The 21,056-nt window shown below is 43.8% G+C and overlaps 1 protein-coding gene across 1 annotated transcript in view; it reads left to right on the top strand.

Moving 5' to 3' along the window:
- Nucleotides 1–21,056, top strand: part of DCP1A (decapping mRNA 1A) — a 59,730-nt gene that overhangs the window by 19,518 nt on the left and 19,156 nt on the right. The window contains exons 4-5 of the mRNA XM_066617214.1: nucleotides 8,077–8,143; nucleotides 12,414–12,552. Coding sequence (XP_066473311.1) covers nucleotides 8,077–8,143; nucleotides 12,414–12,552 — 206 coding nt within the window. The remainder of the gene's footprint in view (nucleotides 1–8,076; nucleotides 8,144–12,413; nucleotides 12,553–21,056) is intronic.

Raw genomic sequence — 21,056 nt, 5'->3', positions numbered from 1 at the left:
AGAGGATTTAAAAGGTATGTTGCATACTAAATTGTTTTAAGCATTAGGGATTAAAATACTGTCTTATGATGTACTGAGATAACGCTATTCAAAATGTGGTTGCGTGATTTTATGGAACTGGGGAGTTATGGTCAGGACTGTATGTAAGAAATCCTGTGTTCATACAGGCAAAATTCTATTGCATGAAGTGTGAGGTTGTTTTGCATAACTTTATAATTTTGGTTTAGCTAGGTATAGGGAAGGGAAAGGACACTTCCCTACTTTCAGCTACTGAAAATGTTAGTAACCTCTGTGGCTTTTGAGGCCTCAACAAGGATTGTGCACAAGCTTTTAAGGATATCTTTGTAGCCATTATTTATTTTTGCTTGAATTGTTAGGGCACTCTTCTGCTCCCCCAGCTCCCAAAGAGCTCAGAAAAACACCATAAAATGAGAATTAAAATTTCCAAATTGCTAAAGTAAAGAAATGCTCACACTTTTTTGGCTCGAGAGCTACTTTGAAACCCAGCAAGGCCCGGAGATCTACCAGAGATTTTTTTTACAATGTTCGCGCCATCATAACATATAACATTTATGTGTACAATGTATGTTGGTGTACCTTGAGCCCCACTGAGTATAACAGGACATACTCCTGAGTAGACATGCCTAGGATTAGGCTGTGAGGCTGCAATCCTAGCCACACTTACCTGGGAGTAAGCCCCATTGAGTACAATGGGCCTTACTCCCGGCGTTTCCTCCCAGAGGCATCTGAAGGGGGGGTTTGGCACTCCGCGATCTACTCATTTTGTCTCGCGATCTACTGGTAGATCGCGATCCACCTATTGAGCACCCCTGCTATAGAGTTAAAACAGCAGCAGAGTAAACTTAAATAAATCTTGGCATAACCAAATAGAATGTAGTGGTGGTTTTTTTAAACAGTATTATAAAACCAATAGTATTGTAGGTCTGATAGGTAGAGGTGTGAATTTTTTTTCCCCCGGTGATAATGAAATGAGAATACAACTGCTCTCTGCACTTCTCATTTTTGTCAAACAAAACCTGAAATCTGTGGAAAAAATAAAACCATTTTCTATATTCCTATTTGACTGTGTAATGACTGTGGCTGCATCTACTGACACTGTACCACCTATATCACCTACCTAGTACAATTGAAAGCAATTGTAATTTTAAAAACACACTCTTGGAATAAAAACACATGACGCATCTTTCTGGACTTTTTCCGGGGGGGGGGGGGGGAATGAAATTGCCTCTCTTTTCTCCCTGATTTATTATTTGTTCTATGTACACTATGTTTTTTTTTTTCCTAGCTATGTTTTCTATTTATGTTTAAAGTATATTAACTGAAAAAAATGTGAATTTCAGGATTGTTCTATCATATTGTTAGTTTTGGGTTGCAGTAGATAGTATAAATGTTAAGTGCTGAGCTTTTGTATAGATTTTGTGAATTTTTTTTTTCAACAAAAGACAAACTAAACATGGCAGTTCAGCAGCAGAGCAGGCTGCCTAAAGATATGGAAAATCCTTGCTTGAAGGCTGACATGGAAAGCCAGGAAACTTAATCTGACAGATAAGTAAGTTTTAAGTATAGGACAATCCTGTGTTGGGTATGACCTAAACTGATTCCCTCCTGTGGCCTTAGGAAAGGAGTATCTTAGATTTTGCCTGTCAATTTCTATACACAGGGTGCTTGTCATATTGATAACGTGCCTTTAATTCTGAACAACTCTGAAAGGTTTTTAGGGTAACTCCCTAAGGCTTCTTGCTGATAGGAAAATATTGAAGTATTTGACAAGTTGTCATGCAGAATGGATTTCTGGATACAGTGCTGGGTTTGCTTGAACTGACACTTAACATTGCTTGAACATTTGTTAAGCACAGTCTTTTAAAGTTTCTTACCTTTTCATCGATAGGCATAACCTTTCTACCTTTAACACTGTTTTTGCTACTTAGGTGGAAATTGTAGCTACCTTTTGCTTCCTGTAGCATTGCTAACTTGGCTGAAGTTAATGGCTGACAGAGATAATTGCCTCTCTAGCTAGGTTGTGCTAGTTGTGCTTGTTCTCTGGGAAGGAAGGGCTGGCATTCCTGCTGCTGGGATATCCCTCCTCCTGGGAGGTAGGATCGGAACCTCAACTGAATGGATACTCCTCCCACGTTGGGGGGACTTCCCTTCCGGTCCCAGTTCCGGTCCTGCCTTCCAGGAGTAAGGACAGACCTCAGTCGTGCTCCTGCATGACCTCCTTCTTTTTGTTTTTCCTTTTGCTCTGAAGAGCAGGGGGGATAGCTCTTCCCCCCCAACTTACCTTCGCCCAGGCTCTGAGCGACAGCCAGAGCCTCACCTGTGTGTGGCAGGGCATAGCGCGGCACCCCGCACCCTCAACGCAAGGGAGAGCGGTGGGGACGAGCACCGTGGGCAGCTTCAGGCCATCCCACAGAGAGGAAGCAGCAGCAGCGCCGCTCCTGTAGGAGTTGGGCAGCCGGCAGGCAAAGCTCCAACCACGTGGAGGGCGCCATCTCAGACTCTCCCCCTGTCAAGGGAGGACCTGCTGCAGGCAAGCAGCAGGGAGAGCTGCGGGGCCCCAACATCACTGCGCCCCGCTGGCCTCTCGGACCAGCAGAGCGGCTCAGCCTTCGCCGCCCTCTCCCCTGCAGCAGAGCGGAGAGGCAGCGGCAGCAGAAGGCCAGCAGGCAACAGGACCCCTCTCACTCAGTGCCCCCCCCAGCCAGCCAGCCAACATCACCAGAGCCGGGTAAGCATCCCCTGTCGGGCGCCGCCAACCCCCCACCAGCGGTGAGCGAGCGCAGGGAGGGGTGGTCGGAGGCCCAGCGTGCACCCCCTAGGCAGACATGCACCCCCACCAGGCACTGCCGCCACCCCCCTCACCAGCGGGCGAGCGCAGGAAGGGGAGAATCTGGGGAACCGCCCCCCAGGTGGGTTCGCGCCTTTGCCAGGCTTTGCCCCCCTCAACAAGGGATGAGGGCAGGCGGGGAGAACCTGGGGCCTGAAATGCACGCCCCTTCCCCAGGCGGCCCCCCTCTCCCCACCCATCCTGCCCATCCAGCGCAGCATTCCATTCCCACCAGGGAAGGGGGGAAGAGTAGCGCTAGTGGGCGAAGAGTGGGGGCCCTGGACGGGAACCCACTGTGGCGGGAGCTGCAGCCCCAAGGCGGAAGGGGAGTCCTCTGGCCCATCCAGTGCCTCAATTACCCCAGGGGAGCATGGCCCAACCCCAAACCAAGCTGGGGCAAACCTAGTACGGCTATCTGCCCAGACACAAGACCAGATTGAGGACAATGTGCTCCGGATCCTGGGAGATACCAGAGGCCCCAGGCCCATGGGAGGAGGCAAAAAAAGCATTAAAGAATCCCCTCCTCCAGCAGCCCTGAGAGGGAACCCAGCTCCTGCTAGCAGCAAAGACTAGGAGTTCCAAGAGCAAGGCGAGCAAGTACCCCTAGCAGGGCGGCCTCATTGTATCCCTGGGAGTCAGTCACCCCTGACCTGTCTGAAGACTCCAGGGAGAAGGGGGAGCTCACAGGTGAGGAAGAGGAGCTCCCAGAGGAAGGCGGGGGCAAACCTTTCCCGCTGGACCTATTCCCCCAACTTCTGACCAAGGCGGCTGGCATGTTGGATCTAGGCCCTGAGAGAGAGACCGAGGCAACTGAAGCCACAGAGTCCCACAGGCCTGGCTCAAAATTCCTTTTCCCCCAGAAGACCTCCACCAAGCCAGTGGTCCCTTTTCAGGACCCTTTTCCCTGACCCTTTCAGGCAGGCCCTAGAGGCGGATTGGGCAGCGACCACTAGGTCGAGGCACAGCCCACACTCAGTGGACAAACTACCCACTGCCTACTGACGTTATGGAGCACCTAAAGGTCCGAGGAGTAGACCCCCCGGTGGCAGCTCTATCCTCTTCTGCTGTACTACCCTCTGAGGGGGAGGTGGGGCCCCAGGGACAATTGCCTGGTGGAGAGTGCCCTCAAGAGGGACTTTGAGGCCTCCGCATTGGCCGTAAGGGTATCAGCTGCTAACTCCTTGTCATGGGCCCTCGTGACGGGGGTAGAGGATCTCTTGGCCTCTGACAAGACCCTGTCTAGACCCATGCGCAACACCCTCTAGAAGCTGTCTCTGACCGCAGCCTTCTCGGCAGACGCATCCCTGGAGGCCATGCAGTTTAGCACTAGAGCAGTGGCTGCTAATGTGGTGGCAAGGAGAAATATCTGGCCCTGCCACTGGGATGTAGATCAGGACTCCCAGGCACGCCTGGTAGCCTTCCCCTTCACGGGGTCCAAGCTGTTCGGTCAGGCCCTACATCCCCTGCTGGTGGGGAGCAGGGATAAACGCAAGCTGCTGCCCACGGCAGGCAAGGAGGACAGCAAGCCAGCCAGATCGTGCCAGCCTTTTCGGTCGCACCACCCAGCATTCAGGTCCAGGGGCTCATTCAGAGACCCCACCAACCACAAGCCCGAATGGGCCAAATCTAAGTTTTTCCCCATCCCCCTGCAGGAGGAGACTCTTCTTACTCTTCCCACAGGATAGTGAACTCCGCGGCAGACTGGCTCAGCAGGTGACAGACCCTGGAGACTTCTTCGCCACAAGAGAGAGCGCACCTTCCCAGAGAAAGTAGGAATTTCTTACCTGAGAATTCCAGTTCTGGGAAAGGAAGGGTGAAATTCCGCCACCTCTTCTCCAGCTCGGGGGGTACCCTGCTAGACTAGGCTCCCCCATGGGGAACAATTCTCCCTTACCCGCCAGCGGCAGGACGGCTTATCTGTTATGTTTTTCTTCACTGTGGTTTGGTGGTTACCTTTGTAGTTATTCACACACAGTTGATTAAGATTCTTCCAAACTGGTCCTTGCAGTGGGCACGCTACACCTTAAGGGACAGACCACAGCCGAGGACCAGGGGGGCACTCAGTTTTTCCTGCTTGACAAGTCCGAACTGGGACCGGAAGGGAAGCCCCCCCCCCGAACGTGGGAGGAGTATCCATTCAGTCGAGGTTCCGATCCTACCTCCAGGAGGAGGGGCATCCCAGTAGTAGGAATGCCACCCTTCCTTTCCCAGAACTGGAATTCTCAGGTAAGAAATTCCTACTTCCTTGCCTTATCTGTAAAGTGAGAAAAGAATGGTAACTGAGATAACTTGAGGGACTTAAAAATATACGCTTTTGTTTATACTTGAGTCAGACCAAGGGCCTCAGTCTAGGGAGTGTGGGGGAAGGGTGTGGCATCATAAATGGTTTTCTATGCTGCTTTCTATGCATAAATGGTTTTCTATTTATGCTTTCATAAATGGTCCCTACGCCGGGGACTGGAAAGGGGGAGTGTTGGTCCTGCTGGACCTCTCAGCAGCTTTCGATACCATCGACCATGGTATCCTTCTGGGCTGATTGGCCGAGTTGGGACTTGGAGGCACTGTTTTGCAGTGGTTCCGCTCCTACTTGGAGGGTCGGTCCCAGATGGTGGTGCTGGGGGATGCCTGCTCGACACCCTGGCCCTTGAGGTGCGGGGTGCCGCAGGGTTCAATTCTGTCCCCCATGCTATTTAATATCTACATGAAACAGCTGGGAGAGGTCATCCGGGGGTTTGGAGTGAGGTGTCATCAATATGCTGATGACACCCAGCTCTATCTCTCCTTTCCTCCAGACTCCAGGGTGGCGGTTGAGGGCCTGGAGCACTGTCTGGAAGCAGTGAGGATCTGGACGGGGGCTAACAAGCTGAAATTAAATCCGGATAAGACAGAGGCTCTCCTGGTTCGGAAATCCTCGATGCAGGTGCTAGATTATCGGCTTGCTCTGAATGGGGTTGCACTCCATCTGAAGGAGCAGGTTTGCAGCTTGGGGGTCCTCCTGGACTCGCAGCTGCTCCTGGATTCCCAGGTGGTGGCTGTGGCTAGGGGGGCCTTTGCTCAGCTTTGGCTGGTGCGCCAGCTGCGACCGTACTTGGATTGTGCAGACCTGGCCACGGTGATCCATGCCACGGTGACATCAAGGTTAGATTACTGTAACGCGCTCTATGTGGGGCTGCCCCTGAAGACGGTTCGGAAACTACAATTAGTACAGAATGCGGCAGCCCGTGTGGTCACCGGAGCCAGGCGGTTTGACTCTGTCAGTCCGCTTCTCCGGGGGCTACATTGGCTACCCATTCGTTTCCGGGCCCAATTCAAGGTGCTGGTTTTGACCTTTAAAGCCGTATACTGCTCTGGGCCAGGATATCTTAGAGACTGCCTACTCCTGTACAATCCGGCTCGCCATCTCAGGTCATCAGAGAAGGCCTTTTTGCAAGTGCCGCCACCCAAGGAGGTCCGGGGGGGCGGCTGCAAGAAATAGGGCCTTCTCAGTAGTGGCACCAACGTTATGGAACGCCCTTCCCCTTGACTTGAGAATGGCTCCCTCTCTTGAGAGTTTTCGGCGAGGCCTGAAAACACTGTTGTTTAAACAAGCCTTCTGATTTCTGGCCTTCTTAACATTTTTATACATCTTTTAGTTTTTTACAGGCTTGATTCCTCGGTGACTTGCTCTTTTATTCTGTCTTTTAATCTGACTACTGTTTTTATGGCCTCTGTAATGTGTTTTTAAATGTTTTTATCTGCTATGTATTAATGTTTTTAAAAATCTGTTTTTTTAATATGTTGTTAGCCGCCCTGGGTCCCGTTAGGTAGAAGAGCCGGATAAAAATAAAGTTTATTATTATTATTATTATTATTACTATGCTGCCTCATCAGGAAGTAATATAAAATAAATAATAATAATATACAGTATTTATATACCGCCTTTCTTGGTCTTTATTCAAGACTTTATTCAAGGCGGTTTACACAGGCAGGCTTATTAAATCCACGCAGGGATTTTTACAAATTGAAAGAAGGTTCTCTCTTTCAAGAACCACCACATTCAAGATGTTACGCTCCGATCTGGTTTAACATTCTGGCCTCCATCCTCCCATGCTCCGAGCAGATGGAACAGCTCAGCTGCAGCTTGCCAGCTGCTTCAAGGTCGCACGGTGCCGGTGGCCTCGAACTGCCGACCTTGTGGATGTTAATCTTCAGGCAAATGGAGGCTCTACCCTCTAGACCAGACCTCCTGCCCTCCTGTATCTTTCAGATACAAGAAAGTATACCTTTCTTGTTGCCTGAATTTGGTTATTTCAAATAAATATGTTAAATTGAGCATTGTTTCTTTGTTGGTTACTTAGTTCAGTACAAATTTTGGGGGCTGCGATGCTGTCAGAACCCGGAAGTGAGTAGTGGTGACGTGAAACATGTCACATGATGACATCACTGGCCACTCACTTCTGGATTTGGAGGTCATCACAAGCATCCAAAGAGTGGTAAAAGAGTCAGGGCAGGTGGGAGAACTTTTTGCAGTGCATGGTTTTCATGTGCTGTAGCTAGGCCTACTGCATAGTGCACTTCTTGGAGGCTTGCACCACCGTCTCCTTGCCGGGGCAGTGGGCAGCCCACAATACCCCGGCAAGCGCTCCACAGTACCCCAGGCCATCGCAACACACACTTTGGGAACTGCTGACTTGGTCTATGTACTTTATACCTTTTCAATTTCTTTGTCTCTATACCAGCAGCATGACCGCTTCATCTGTAACTAGTTGACTTTTAAAAAAAACTTTCTTGTCTCTTCTACAGTCTTTAATTCTGTGCTTGTTTATTTCCATCATCCATCCGTCTCTCAGGTCTCTGCTGCTTAGCCCGTTGGGTTGCCCTTTTTTCAACTGTTCTGTTTCCCACACCCCAGTCTTCTCCCAGGTTCTTTTATTAACCAGAATTATAACAGGAGTATAGTATCAAGTGTCTTTCCAGCCACTCATAATGTGTTGTGAGACAAAATTATTTCCTGGCTGCTGCAGGATGTCTTTGCTTATGAGTAAACTCTGGTGTGAGTTTTGTCAACCCAATATTCAAACATAGATCATGCCTTCAAAATCATGCATTGTCTTTACTTATCTGTGATTTGCTCTCTGGCGCATGTAGATCATATTTAATCTGTATTTTTTCTGTCCTATTTCAAGGTTTTTGTGCAAGAGTTAGAGATTCTGTTAACCTTTTTTGTATCTTTTTTCTTCAATTTACAGTATCAATTTACAGCATCTGGTTCTATGACAAGAATGACTGTCATCGAATAGCAAAACTCATGGCTAAGTAAGCACCTTAATATATATAAATATATACTTAAAAGTTGCATTATTTGCAACTTGATTTTATTACATCTGGTAAAATATGCATGCTGTCTACACACCCTACTACGTTCCATGGTATTTTTATTCCTAACAGATTGCTAATTTTTTTCAGATCTGTATAATTTTTTTTTATAGTACATGCCACTTAGCATGCTGTGGATTCACGATGTAGGGTACATTTAAGTGCCTGCATAAAGTCTCCATTTACTCAAAACAGCTCAAAAGTTGAGAGTTTACCATAAAGTGCTGCCTCTTTACAGTACCCTAGTTACATTGAGCTCGTGTGTGGCTGCAATTTGCGAATCAAAATATTCAGTGAGCTTGAGGGCAACTATATGACTGTTTCCTAACCTGGGGGTTACAACCCTCCAGGGCAGCAGGAAATACAGTATTCCCCCTTAAGGGTAGTGGCTACTCAGCAGTGATAGCAGAAAGGCAATGACATCACTTCTGGTTTTGCACCACTGCCTAAGTCAAAAAAGGGGCACTGTGAAAACGTAGTGGCTCCCTAACCTTTAAGTAAAGGTTGAGAACCACTGATCAAATTACAGTATCACAGTAGGCCAGGATAATATTCTCAGTCTCATAATCACAACAGCGGACGTTGATTAAGGATAACAGGCGGCTACAATCTTATGTACGCTTACCTGGGAATAACTCTCATTAAGCTCAGTGGGACTAGCTTCTGAATAGGCATACATAAGATTGCACTGTAAGAGTAGGGGAGGACTCCAGTCAAAGAAGGGAAGAGTGGGTGGAAGGAAGCACATAATCTGAAGGCACTGTGGTTGCAGGATTAGAAGCATTGGCACTCCACCAGTTCAGTAATACAGAGTCCAAATAATGAAATTGGGGTGATACAGATGAGGAGGAGCCTTTAAGCAAATTAGCAGAAATTAGTTTGAATGAATAAATTGGGTGCTTAATTACAGAGCATATCTAGCAGAGCCAACACAATAAATTTTTTTGACAGGATAAAACCATGCAAAGCATTAGAGCTCAAAGAATGGATTACTCCTGCCCCACTCTGGAGAATTTAATGGTCCTTGTGGCCATCCATTTCTGCAGGCCTTTTCATTCAAGACTGGGAAAATACTAATGAAATTATGGAGCAGGCAATACAGACTGTAATAAGGAGTTAATTTGTCCAGACATCCTTTGAGATGTGAAGTGGAGCTATAGTATGATTGACATATTCTGTGATTGTTATGATAGCACCTTTTGGCCTTCCCATCAGCTGTCAGTTATATAGCCTCATACTTCTGGAGTGACATTTCCTGCTTTAAAATGCAGAGTTAAAATGCACTGTATTTTTGTTTTTTGAAACTGGATAAATACTACTCTTTCCATCTCTATTATTGGAGGTTAGTATATTAATTCTGGAGGGTTTTGTTCTGTTTGTTGATATAAAAACATTTATCCTGCTTCTCTACTCTAAGACCCAGAATGGCTAGCAACAAACCAATATATCCAAAACTAGAGCTTACAGGGCAAAATTGATGCCATTTTTACAATTGGCACCTCAAATATATCCAAGAATAGGTCTAACTTTTAAGGCACTGAGTTGTGTGTTGGGCTGTGTAATAAACTGACACTACCATTTCTTATAGTGGCCAGTCTGTATTCTTCAAGTTTTTGTTTCTCTTATTTGATTATGGTTCCTTCTCTCATGAGAATGATGCTGTTCCCATTATGTCTGACATGTCTTGTGCTATTTGTACCAAAATGATACTTTCATATTGAAATCTTGAAATTCTGTTCAGTTTGAGCAGCTCTCAAAAAGTGTCTACATGTAAATTGTGGTTTCTCTGTTTTATTGCACTTTGTGTTTCTGTTTTAGTGATAAAACAGTTCTGTGATGTGAAAAATAGAAGATTTTATAGATGAATTTCCTGACTCTTGTCTTTGATGCTGTACGTGAATGCACACGTTTCTTTTTCTGTAAAATGAGAAAGTGTATGGCATTCACCTGCCTTATTTACTGTTTCATGTATCTGTCTGGTGATTTGAAACCCACTTCTCTGCTTCCAAAGAGACCCTCAAAGTGGCTTGCATTGATTTAAAAATACAAAGATAAAAAATAAAAATCACAGAAAACAAAAACTATAAAACAATAACCCAAAACAATCATCTGAACTGAGAGACCCACTGAGGATAGACACACATGGAGGCATTAATTAAAGTTATTAAGCTTAAACGAAATTGTTCTCCAGCCTGCAAATGTCATGGGGGCGGGGCAGCAGCAGTAGCAGCAAATAGGCCTCCGGAGTAGAATTCCAAAGCCTGGGGCCACTAATGGAGAACACTTTATAGATGTCCCTCTATAGTTCAGAAAGAGGGGGAACACTGAGCACAACTTTATGGTGAGGGAGGTGGGCAGGCAGATTTCCATGGAGATAGATAGTCCTATACTGTACTTAAGTATGTGTGAAAAGCACCAGCGAGTTGCTGAAAGAGCATACTAGCAGCCGTATTCTAGTAGTTTGGAGATGTCAGTATAAAAATTGTCACATAGTAATTATAAATCTTGTAGTCTTTTGTGAGCAGTCAGTTGCTGAGGCGAAATTTACCCAAATTTCCTTCACTTGGAGTGGATCTGGATCATGTTGTGGCGTTAATTGGTTTACAACAATGGAACTAAAGAGTTGTTGAAATCAGTCAGTAATATAACATGTCATGTTCTCATTCTGTATACTTTACTGTAAAACGGACTAAACATGATAAATACTAATCAGTTTTGTGAGGTGCAGAAAACAGAAAATTGTAAAAATTCAGATAGATGACATACCGCAGACACTCACCTAAAGTTGATTCCACAGATAAGTCAAGGGCAGGTTTTGAGCCAACAATCATGGAATTTTCTATGACCCTCGGAGGTTAAACTTAGGGGGGTGTCTGACTATAGTTTTGTCTGATTTTACTCGAGGCCAGATCCTGAAAAATAACCCACCACTAATTGTTACCTAAGAACTGTAGTCTCTAATTTATTAAAAACATAGTAAAAGATCACAAGATACATTTTTATTCTTTTTAAATTCTGATCTTCATCACCTTTTTGTAAGCACTATCAGAGTAAGTGTACTGTAAACAACATACCAGTAAAACAGTGGTTCCCAACCTGGTATTCATGTACTCCCAGGGACACTCAACAGGACCTTTAGGGGTACTTGAAAAAGAATGGAATAATGGTAGAAAAAGGCAGGTCATGCACCAGAATGCCGTGCAAGTCAGGAATGCCTTGCAAGGACCAGCAAGGCAGGAAGGAAGGTAGCTAGTTGGCTGTGAAAGCCCCACCAATAGCTAGTTTTTGGTCATCAATTCATGTATGAACCAGTGATTGAAAACCAGCACAGTAAAAAAGCTGAAACATAATATGGAAAGTGATCAATCACCCAGAATTTCTCAGCACACTTCTGGTGCAAAACAGTGCAACGGCAGAGTCTTCTGTTCTTCAAACAGATAAAAAGAGAAAACACTGTGATAAATACATGGTCTGGGCTTTCATATAGAGGAGATGAGGGCTTGTATTATTAATTACAAACATTTTGCTAATATGAAGGGTACAATTTATGCAAATGGGCTGCCAAGGGATATGCAAGTGAAAAAGGTTGGGAACCACTGCAGGAGAACCATGAATCAAATCCGCCTTTAAGGTGTCTGGTGTGTTAAGCCAGAAGCTCTACGTACAACATACAACCCATAACACATAACTGGGAGTGTGCAATCAATTCACAGCAGAGAGATGCAGCTGCATATATTTGCAACCCTTTTTACTCAGAAGTAGACCCACTGCTTTCCATGGGTGCTATTCTTAAGTAAGGGTGCATTGAATTGTAGCCTGCTTCAGATGGAAAGGAGGATTCCCATCCTGGTGTTTCAAAAAACAGACCTGCTTTGCAAGCATTTGCAAACACTTGCAAAGCAGAACCAGGCTGCAGCAGAAGGAAGGAGAATAAAAGGTTAACAAATTGCTTCTAAGGAGCTGTGCCTGCTTGAGAAAGGAAACTTTTCAGAGTTGAAAGGCTTTGCCCTCTGATTGACCCAGAGATAAGGTGAAGTGATAATTTGAGCTTGATTACTTGGCAAAAATTTCACTTACTATAGGTCTATGGTATATGCATTAACCAACATGTAACTGACATTTTTGTTCTTCTGCAGTTCAGCAATTAATGGTGTTGGTGTTTTGCATACATAATAATTCTAAACATATTGTATTTTTTTCTATATAATAGAGTGGTCCAAGAAGAAGCACGAAGATCTCAGCAGCTATCACAGGACAGAAAAAGTCCTAACAGGACTAATGGTTGCAGTGAAAACAAGTCCATAGATATCCTAGAGATGCTTAGCAAAGCCAAGGTTGAGTATGAACGGGTAAGGAAAGTGTATATGTTTAATTATATTACTACTATTGAAAATTGATCCCAGCATAGCCATAAGTAAGGTTTTCTTTGCATATATATTGTAATGGATTCAAGGCAGAGACAATGTACTGGAAAGCTTCTTTTAGTGCAGGCTACAGGGTGGCCTTAGAAGCTGAAGACTGCTGGAGGGATAATCCCTACTTTCCCCTCCATAGTTCGAAACTTGGAGCTGCAGTAAAGATTGGGGCTTTTTGGGCCAGCAGCTATGACTGACGTGTCTCTGTAGCCTGCTATAGGAATGCCCTGTGCTAATTTCCCCTTCAAAGCCAAGGAGAAAGTCTTGCATTCTTTTTTGTGGCAAGTGGTGGTATGCCAAATGGTGCTTCTGTCCACTGCTAGAAAGCTAACATCAGCTTTTTATCCAGCTTGTAGCTGGAGAGTGGGTGAGGAGTGGAGATTTTTTCCATAGCTTCACAGGGATAATAACTTTTTTCTTTCCAGGTCTACAATGAAAAGGAAGGTTATAACTGTGTCAGAGATTCTGAGTGATTGTCAGATGCATTAACTCTCTCATTTTTAACTAGCAGTAGCAATGGAATGGAATGCTGCCATTTCTTGTGGCAGTGCTCTGAAAATGGCTGCCAATGAATTGCCCCCTGCACCTTCATTGGCCATTTTGTGACACCGGAAGTGCCTTCCTCTGTCACAGTGCACTCTGATCAACAGCTCCATCCAGGATAGGATTGGGCTGTAAGAGACTAACTATTATCTGGATTTATATCAGTGTACTATTCTTTACTTCTATAACTTGTATCATTTGACTTGGAAAAAAAAAGTCTCGCATTGACTTTCTGGAAGTTCAGATAAATGCCAGTGGATGTGTTACATGCTGCTACTGTAGGTTTGTGTGTCATCTTTACAAACTTGATTATATGGCAGGTAGTTCAGGAGAAGTGGGAAGTGGACGTTCCCGTTTATTTAAGTATTTCCCAATGAGTATAGCATAACTCTGTATTCTGCAGAGGTTCTTTTTATGAACTTCTGTACCTCAGCACAATCTGTTTTCTTTCTCCTTCCCCAGACTCACTGGGGAAAATAGACTGAGCAATGAATCATCATAGGCTGTGCGTATCTTAAACTGCTCCAAGGGGTGTTGAGTCATGAGGCAAAAGGCTAAGGGCTTCAACCACCTCAGAATAGCAATTTTAGGCACACTGATGTTTATCCATCCTAGAATGACTTACTGCCATTTAAAAAGCTTCATAGTTCTTTTAAAAATGAGAATGCCACAATTGTAACCATATGTGCTTTAACTCTAACTATATGAGCCAACTAATTTTAAGGGGAAGCAATGATAGGTTATTTTGACAGCTTCAGTTTTACTTTTGTGGGGCTATAGTTTATATCTGTAGAATCTGAAATTTTTTTCTTCAGGATTTTGTCATATTCATTAGTTCTAATTTTTGCTCATTCTACAGCTTAATAGATTGTAACCTATCAATTTAAGAGTTGGGCAGTTTTTCTTGTACCTTGTACTTGTACTGCCTGACAAGCCCAAATGTAACAGCTGAATCTGTCTCTATTATTGCCTGTGTTCTTAAGCTGTATAGATAGCAGAAGGAGATAGCAGAATTTCATTCATTCATTCCATTTTTACCCCACCTTTCTCCCCAAAGGGCACTCACAGTGATTGACAATTAAATTACTTAAACTATAAAATACAACTAAACCTTAAAACTATAAATTGACATTAAAAGCCAGCCTGTGGCAAGCTCAGGAATAAAACCATCAATTAAAACGTTAAGTAAATTAGTAAAAATCAGCCACCCTACCCTCTTACAAGGCCCCAAAGGTTTTCTGGAATAAAAATGTTTTAAGACCTTACCAGAAGGTTAACAATGAAAAAACTATTCTTAGCTCAAAGTGGAGGGAATTCCACAGTACAGGCATCACCACTGAGAAGGCCCTATTTCTGGCTGCCACCCCCTAACCTGTCTAAATGGTGGCACAACCAAAACAGCCCCCTCCGATGATAGATGAGAATGAACCAGACTGTACAGAAAAAGGCAGTCTCTCAAATACACTGGTCTCAAGCTGTAAAGGGATTTAAAGGTCTAAACCAGTACCTTGAATTGGTCCTACAAACTGGCAGCCAGTACAGCCACTGAAGTAGCTGTGTGACAAACTGCTGACCTCCAGCAACCTCATGAGCTGCTTCATTCTGCACTAACTTCAACTTCTGGACTATCTTCAAGGGCAGCAACACATAAAGTGAATTGACTGTACCTCTGCTGAGGAAATAACATTTTTAATGTTCCCTTACATCAGGGTTGGCCAAACATTTTGGCAGGAGGGTCACTTCATCTCTCTGACACTGTGTTGGGGCCAGGGAAATAAAGAATCTACATTTCAAATTTGAATAAATTTACATAAATTAATATATTAGAGATGGAACTTATATGAATGAATGAAGGTCTTGCAATAGCTCAAGGCCTATAAAAGGCCTTGCATAAAGCAAGACCAGCCTTTCCTTTCCTTTCCTTTGCTGCTGCTGCATCACAGATGTGAAACAGCAAGCAGCGCAGGGAGCCCTCATGCCACAGCTCACGTGAGAGGTTGAACAGTTGGCCATCACACTGAGAGCAGTTGCATCAGGCTAGTGTGGTTCCAGCAAGTCTCCGAAGGGCCAGAGGCTCATTGGAGACTGGGGCCTTCCTGAGGACCGGATTGGGAGCCCTCGAGGGTCGCAAGTGGCGCCAGGGCCGCGATTTGGGCACCCCTACCTTACATGAAAAAACTGCAAGTAGAAAACTAGCACAATAGGAAATAGTCTGAGTTAGAATTTTTTTTAATTTTTTTATTATTTTCCAAAATAAAAACAAACAACAAATGTAAACAAACACAAACTCAATACACAACACACACAAAAAAAAAACAACAAAAATACACACACCGTTGGAGGGTGTAGGCAATCATATATCAATATATCTAATCAATCAATACATATCTCCTAATCTTGTTCTTCTTCTAGCTTAGCCTCTTAATATCATTTATCTATCATATCATATCTTATATAATATATCATGTATACAATATATTCATCTAAATGCCCTGTCGTATACATCTACAACTCCATACATCTACAACTCCAAGCATTGCTTGGTTGAAAATGGAGCTGAGTTAGAATTTTTATCCTCAGAAATGTCTGGGTGTGTTTTGTTTGTTCACTTGCAGGAGTTTTACATAGGGGAGCATTTAGATCGCTGGTGGAAATAATATTTTTGAAATAGTACAGTCCAGTTCACTACCACAATTGGCTGTGTTTGTAGATCAAGCCTAAGAACCCCGTTATAGGGTGTCAGGTTCTTCAGGAAAAAAATAGTCTGTGCTGTCAGCCCCATTGGTCTTATTGTTTCACTCCTGCACCAAGGACCAAACTGGACATGTGTACAAATGCTTCTAACTGAAAGCACCTCTCTGTTTTTGTCTAACACAGCTGGGGGGGAGGGTTGACCTAAGTTAGGACTAACTCACTTTTTTCCTTGTGCACCGTTTTCCTATTCACAATAGCCCCCTCCCTAAAGTGACAATTTGTTCTTGAAGCAGCAATTTGAATAAATTCAGATATATTTGAATAAATTGCCTCTTCAGAGAGATGACTTTTCCATAGGAAAAGGTGCACAGTGAAAGAGAGAATCCCATACTGTGCACCCTGGCCCTGATTGAAGTTCTCCCTGGTTTACACACACACACACACACACACACACACACACACACACACACACACACACACACACACACACACACAGAGTGAAAGTTTTTCACAAAAGCAGGTGCTTCTGGTTGGAAAGCACACCCCTATACCCTGGCCCTAAGAATGCATTCTTCTCAGAATTGTAGCAATCTTATTCTTGATTTCATTTCTAAGGACAGCTAGCATGGAATTTGCCTCTTGAGCACTGCTGCACACTGAGTTGATGTTTTCATTGAGCTGTCCACCACAACCCCAAGATCTCTTTGCTGGTTTCTCACTAACCGTTCAGACCCCATAAGTGTATATGTGAAGCTAGGATTTTTTGCTCCAAAATGCAACTCTTTTCTTGACACTGAACTTCACGTGCCGTGTGGTTTTCCATTCCCACATTTCGAAGAGATACTTTTGGAGTTCTTTACAATTTACTTTTATTTTTATTATGCTGAATACTTGTTGTCATCTGCAAGCTTGTGCCTAACTTGTGTTTAGCTTGTGCTATGTGCCTAGCTTGTGTTGTTTGTGCCTAAATAATCATTTATGAACAAGTTTAAAAAGCACCACTCCCAATACAGATTCTTAGGGAACCCCACTTCTTATTTTCTTCCAGGGTGAAAATTGCTCATTTATTCCTGCTCTCTGCTTTGTGTTTTGTTCTTTAGAATATTTATACCCCACCTTTCTCCCCCCCCCCCCCGGGGTACCCAAGGCAGCTTACAAAATTCATTTAAAACCCCTGACAACAATACAAAAATTAAAAACCAGAAGTAAAAGCAACCAGTATTAAGAAACACATTTAACATCCCCACAAAACAGCCAAAAGATAAAGTGATTGAAACAAAACAAAATAATCCTAACCATTACCCCCTTCACTGATGCAGCTGTGCCAAAATGGTGACCGTTGCATCCTAGAGTGGGAGGGGGGGGTTATTCCCTTCCAGGGTGTGTGTCTGTGGCATGGGGTGGGGGGGGCTACTTGGACCTGCACTACCTAAATAGCTGACTCAAGTCCATGTGAACCCACGCCATGGGATCCAGGCTGGCCTGGGAGCTGGATTTCAGTGGCATGGGTGCTGCTGATCCCGACCTCCTCCCAGCCCCAATCCAGTCGTCCCTAACCCCCATCCCGCCCTTCCACCTCTCCTGTTGACTTACCTGCTCTGGCAAGTGGTGGGAGTAGTGCTGGAGCAGGCAGGAAGGCACATGCCAAGTTGCTTTGACAGCGCACCTCTTTTACAACTGGAGCTGACTCTTTTACGGCAGTCAGTGTCAGTGCAGGAAGTGTGCTGCCATTGAAGGCCTTATAGGGTTGGACCCTAAGATGGATACACGAAAGAGGAAGGGGGATTGGTCACATTCATGAAAAACATATCTGTCAATTGCTATTAGTCATGATGGGTTTGTGCCACTTTCTGGTTCCGCAGCCTATGAATACTTTTTGCAAGGGGGCTGTGGAAGAAAAGAAACATGCCTTTTTCTGGTACTTGTAGGTTCCCAGATAGCTGATGAATCCTGTGGGAAATAGGATGCTGGACCAGTTGGACATTTGGCTGATTCAGCAGGGTTTTTCTTATGTTAGATAAGTCTCTGACACATTGCTTTATTGTATCTACATGCTGGGAAAGGGAAAACTTAAACTCTTATTTAGATTATTAAATTCTGTAAAAAGCGTAGAAATGCTGCTTGAAGAATGATTTGGCAGTCTCAGTGATATGATCCACACTAGAAAATCTGCCAGCTTGTAAAGTCCCCATAAGGCTAATTTCTGTCTAAATCTGCAGGCCCTCTTTCCCCTTTCTCTTGAGGACTAATATAAATAGACTAGACAGGTTGATTTAAATAACTGATTAAAATGTATACACCACCTAGAATGCTCAGGGCAGCTTGTGTTTATTATACTGCCTCTCTTATTATACTCCCTCTCTAGAGTCCTTTCGGTGGGGGCTTAAGACCTTTTTATTTACACAAACCTTTTAATGCTGACCCAAGGGGGCATGGACTTTTCTTCTTTTTGGGGGGGGGGGCGGGAAAATCCAATGTTTTGTTTGTGTTTATTGTTTTTATATGTTTGATTTTTATACTTATTTATATTTTTCATGGTTTTTATATTTCACTTGTTAGCCGCCTTGAGTGCTCTTTTCTGGAGTGGAAAGGCAGGATATAAATTCTGCAAATAAATAAATAAATATCTTCTCACAGACTGCATAACTCTTTGAGCTATATATAAAGAATTCTAGAACCACTATTTTATTCTTGTGGTTGAAGACTATGTTCAGGTTCTAAATATGCAGAGCAATGCCTGTTTAAATGTAGAAATGCCTGTCTTAACAATGGGCAAACTGGTGTTCGGCATTATTTAATTATAGACTTTCTGTTGTTGCACCTTCCACATTGTTGCTTCATGCATTTTTGTTACTGATGGTTAGCCTTTTTTTAAATTTGCATGTATTCTCTTAATGTCTTACACCTTCCTTTGCCGACTATCCTGGATCGTTTCACTTAATAATTGTAAATGAATATGTGTTTTAATATTTAAGAAAAGAAAATACATCTTCCTAGTACACTCCAGATAATAATAATAATAATAAACTTTATTTTTATCCCGCTCTTCTCCCCAAAGGGACCCAGGGCGGCTTACAACATATTAAAAAAACAAATTAAAACATAATTTAACAGATAAAAACATATTAAAAACACATTAAGAGAAACCATAAAAACAGTAATCAGATAAAAGTCAGAATAAAAAGAGCATAAAACAGCAATTCAAGGAGGAATCACGCCTGTAAAAAACTAAAAGATGTATAAAAGATGTTAAAAAGGTCATAAAGTCAGAAGGCTTGTGTAAACAACAAGGTCTTCAGGCCTCGCCGAAAGGTCTCGAGGGAGGGAGCCATTCTCAAGTCAAGGGGAAGGGAGTTCCATAACATTGGTGCCACTGCTGAGAAGGCCCTATTTCTTGTCGCCGCCCCACGTACCTCTTTAGGCGGCAGCACATGTAAAAAGGCCTCTGATGACCTGAGAGGACGAGCTGGATTGTACGGGAGTAGGCGACCTCTAAGATAGCCTGGCCCAGAGCAGTATAGGGCTTTAAAGGTCAAGACCAGCACCTTGAATTGGGCCCAGAAGCGAATGGGCAGCCAATGTAGCCCCCGGAGAAGCGGACTGACAGAGTCAAACCGCCTAGCTCCAGTGACCACAAGGGCCGCCAGATTCTGCACTAATTGCAGATGGATCATAAAGTAATCCTGTGCAGCCTGCATGAGTTTGGCAAGGAGACAGCATGAGAAGGAGCAGAGCGGAAGTGAGAAAATAGATTTGTAAAGACCCTGAGTGGTTTAATCTAGCCTTCTAAATCAGCTTAATCCTTCAAGTTCTCTCTACATCCAGTCCATATGTGAAAATGAGTGAATTTGGTTATATTTTTCTTAATGGTTAGTGGGTGGATGCTTTTTTATAGTCAGCTCCTTCGAGAGATAATGAAATGTAATTGTAGCCCAGTCTTAATTGTTTAGAACAGGGGTCTCCAAACCCTGGCCCGGGGGCCAGATGCAGCCTGCAGCCAACCTCTTTCTGGCCCGCAGCCAACCTCTTGTCTTCTGAAAGCCTGTGGCCCACTCAGCTGAACATGACCAGAACTGTGCTTTGATTGTGTCTGGAGGGTGTTCTGAGGGCCAGAGAGGTTGAATGAATGAGCCCATTCATTCATTTATTCACTCATCTAAGTTCCATCTCTTATTTATTTAAATTTTATATTGAAATTTTTTTTCCGGCCCTCCACACCATGCCAGATATTTGATGCGGCTCTCTGTCCAAAACGTTTGGAGACCCCTGGTTTAGAATCTTACTTGTAAACAAAGTAAGCCCAACATAGCCCAAAGTGTTAAAGCTTGAAGGGACAGCGAGACAAAGTTATGAGAGGGTGGTTTTTTGTAAATCTATAAGCAATTCATATTAAATCTGAAAACAATCATAAGCTCTACTTTGTAAGCACACAAAATAAAAGTGATACAGTAAGTTTCCTTGTCCTGGCCAGCTCTAGGGTACCTATTGATGGCTTCTTTAGTGACTTGTTAACCTTTGATACTGGCAGTTGGGTATAGCGTGGCATAAGATGGTGTATGTGCTACAGATCTTCCCAACAAGATCATATTTTGTCAGTTTCAACTCTGTTGGAAATGAATGCAGCATAAATGGCACACTGAAAGGATTTAAAGTGGCAGGTTCCTTGAACCATAGAGCTGAATCATAATTTTATTTTAATGTTGGTGGTGCATTTGTCTGATGTCTGAAAACATGCTAGTCTCTGCACTACACAAGCTACGTAATTTCATAATTGTTTGACGGACACCTTGACATGTATTTTAACAAGTGATCATTGTCACCCTGGAGAACTAGTAGTTGTGGAGTTATAGTGGATGTAAAAAATCTCAACTGCGAACATGTCTTTTCTCTGTTTAATTTGAATAATCCAAATTGCATGGGTTGTGGATACCTACTCAGTTTTCAACAGCTGGCAGAGCAGTTTTGATTGAACGTGTGTGGCACTATCTATGATCCTGCCTCATTCCCATCAAGTTACAGCCATAATGACACCATTGCATCTCAGGATGCAATAAAGGGCTTATCGGAAGTGATTGCACAGTGTGGTATCACAGTGGTATATAGATGGAGCTTTAGGAAAAGCATGGTGTAGGGAGGGAAATCCATAGCTAGCATAGTATAGACATCTATAGCTAGTGTAGTATAGACTCAATTTTTGCTGG

Source organism: Tiliqua scincoides, chromosome 2, assembly GCF_035046505.1.
Source record: "Tiliqua scincoides isolate rTilSci1 chromosome 2, rTilSci1.hap2, whole genome shotgun sequence".
NCBI lineage: Eukaryota > Metazoa > Chordata > Lepidosauria > Squamata > Scincidae > Tiliqua > Tiliqua scincoides.
The sequence above is the reverse complement of the archived record's forward strand: the minus strand, read 5'-3'. Positions and strand labels throughout refer to the sequence as shown.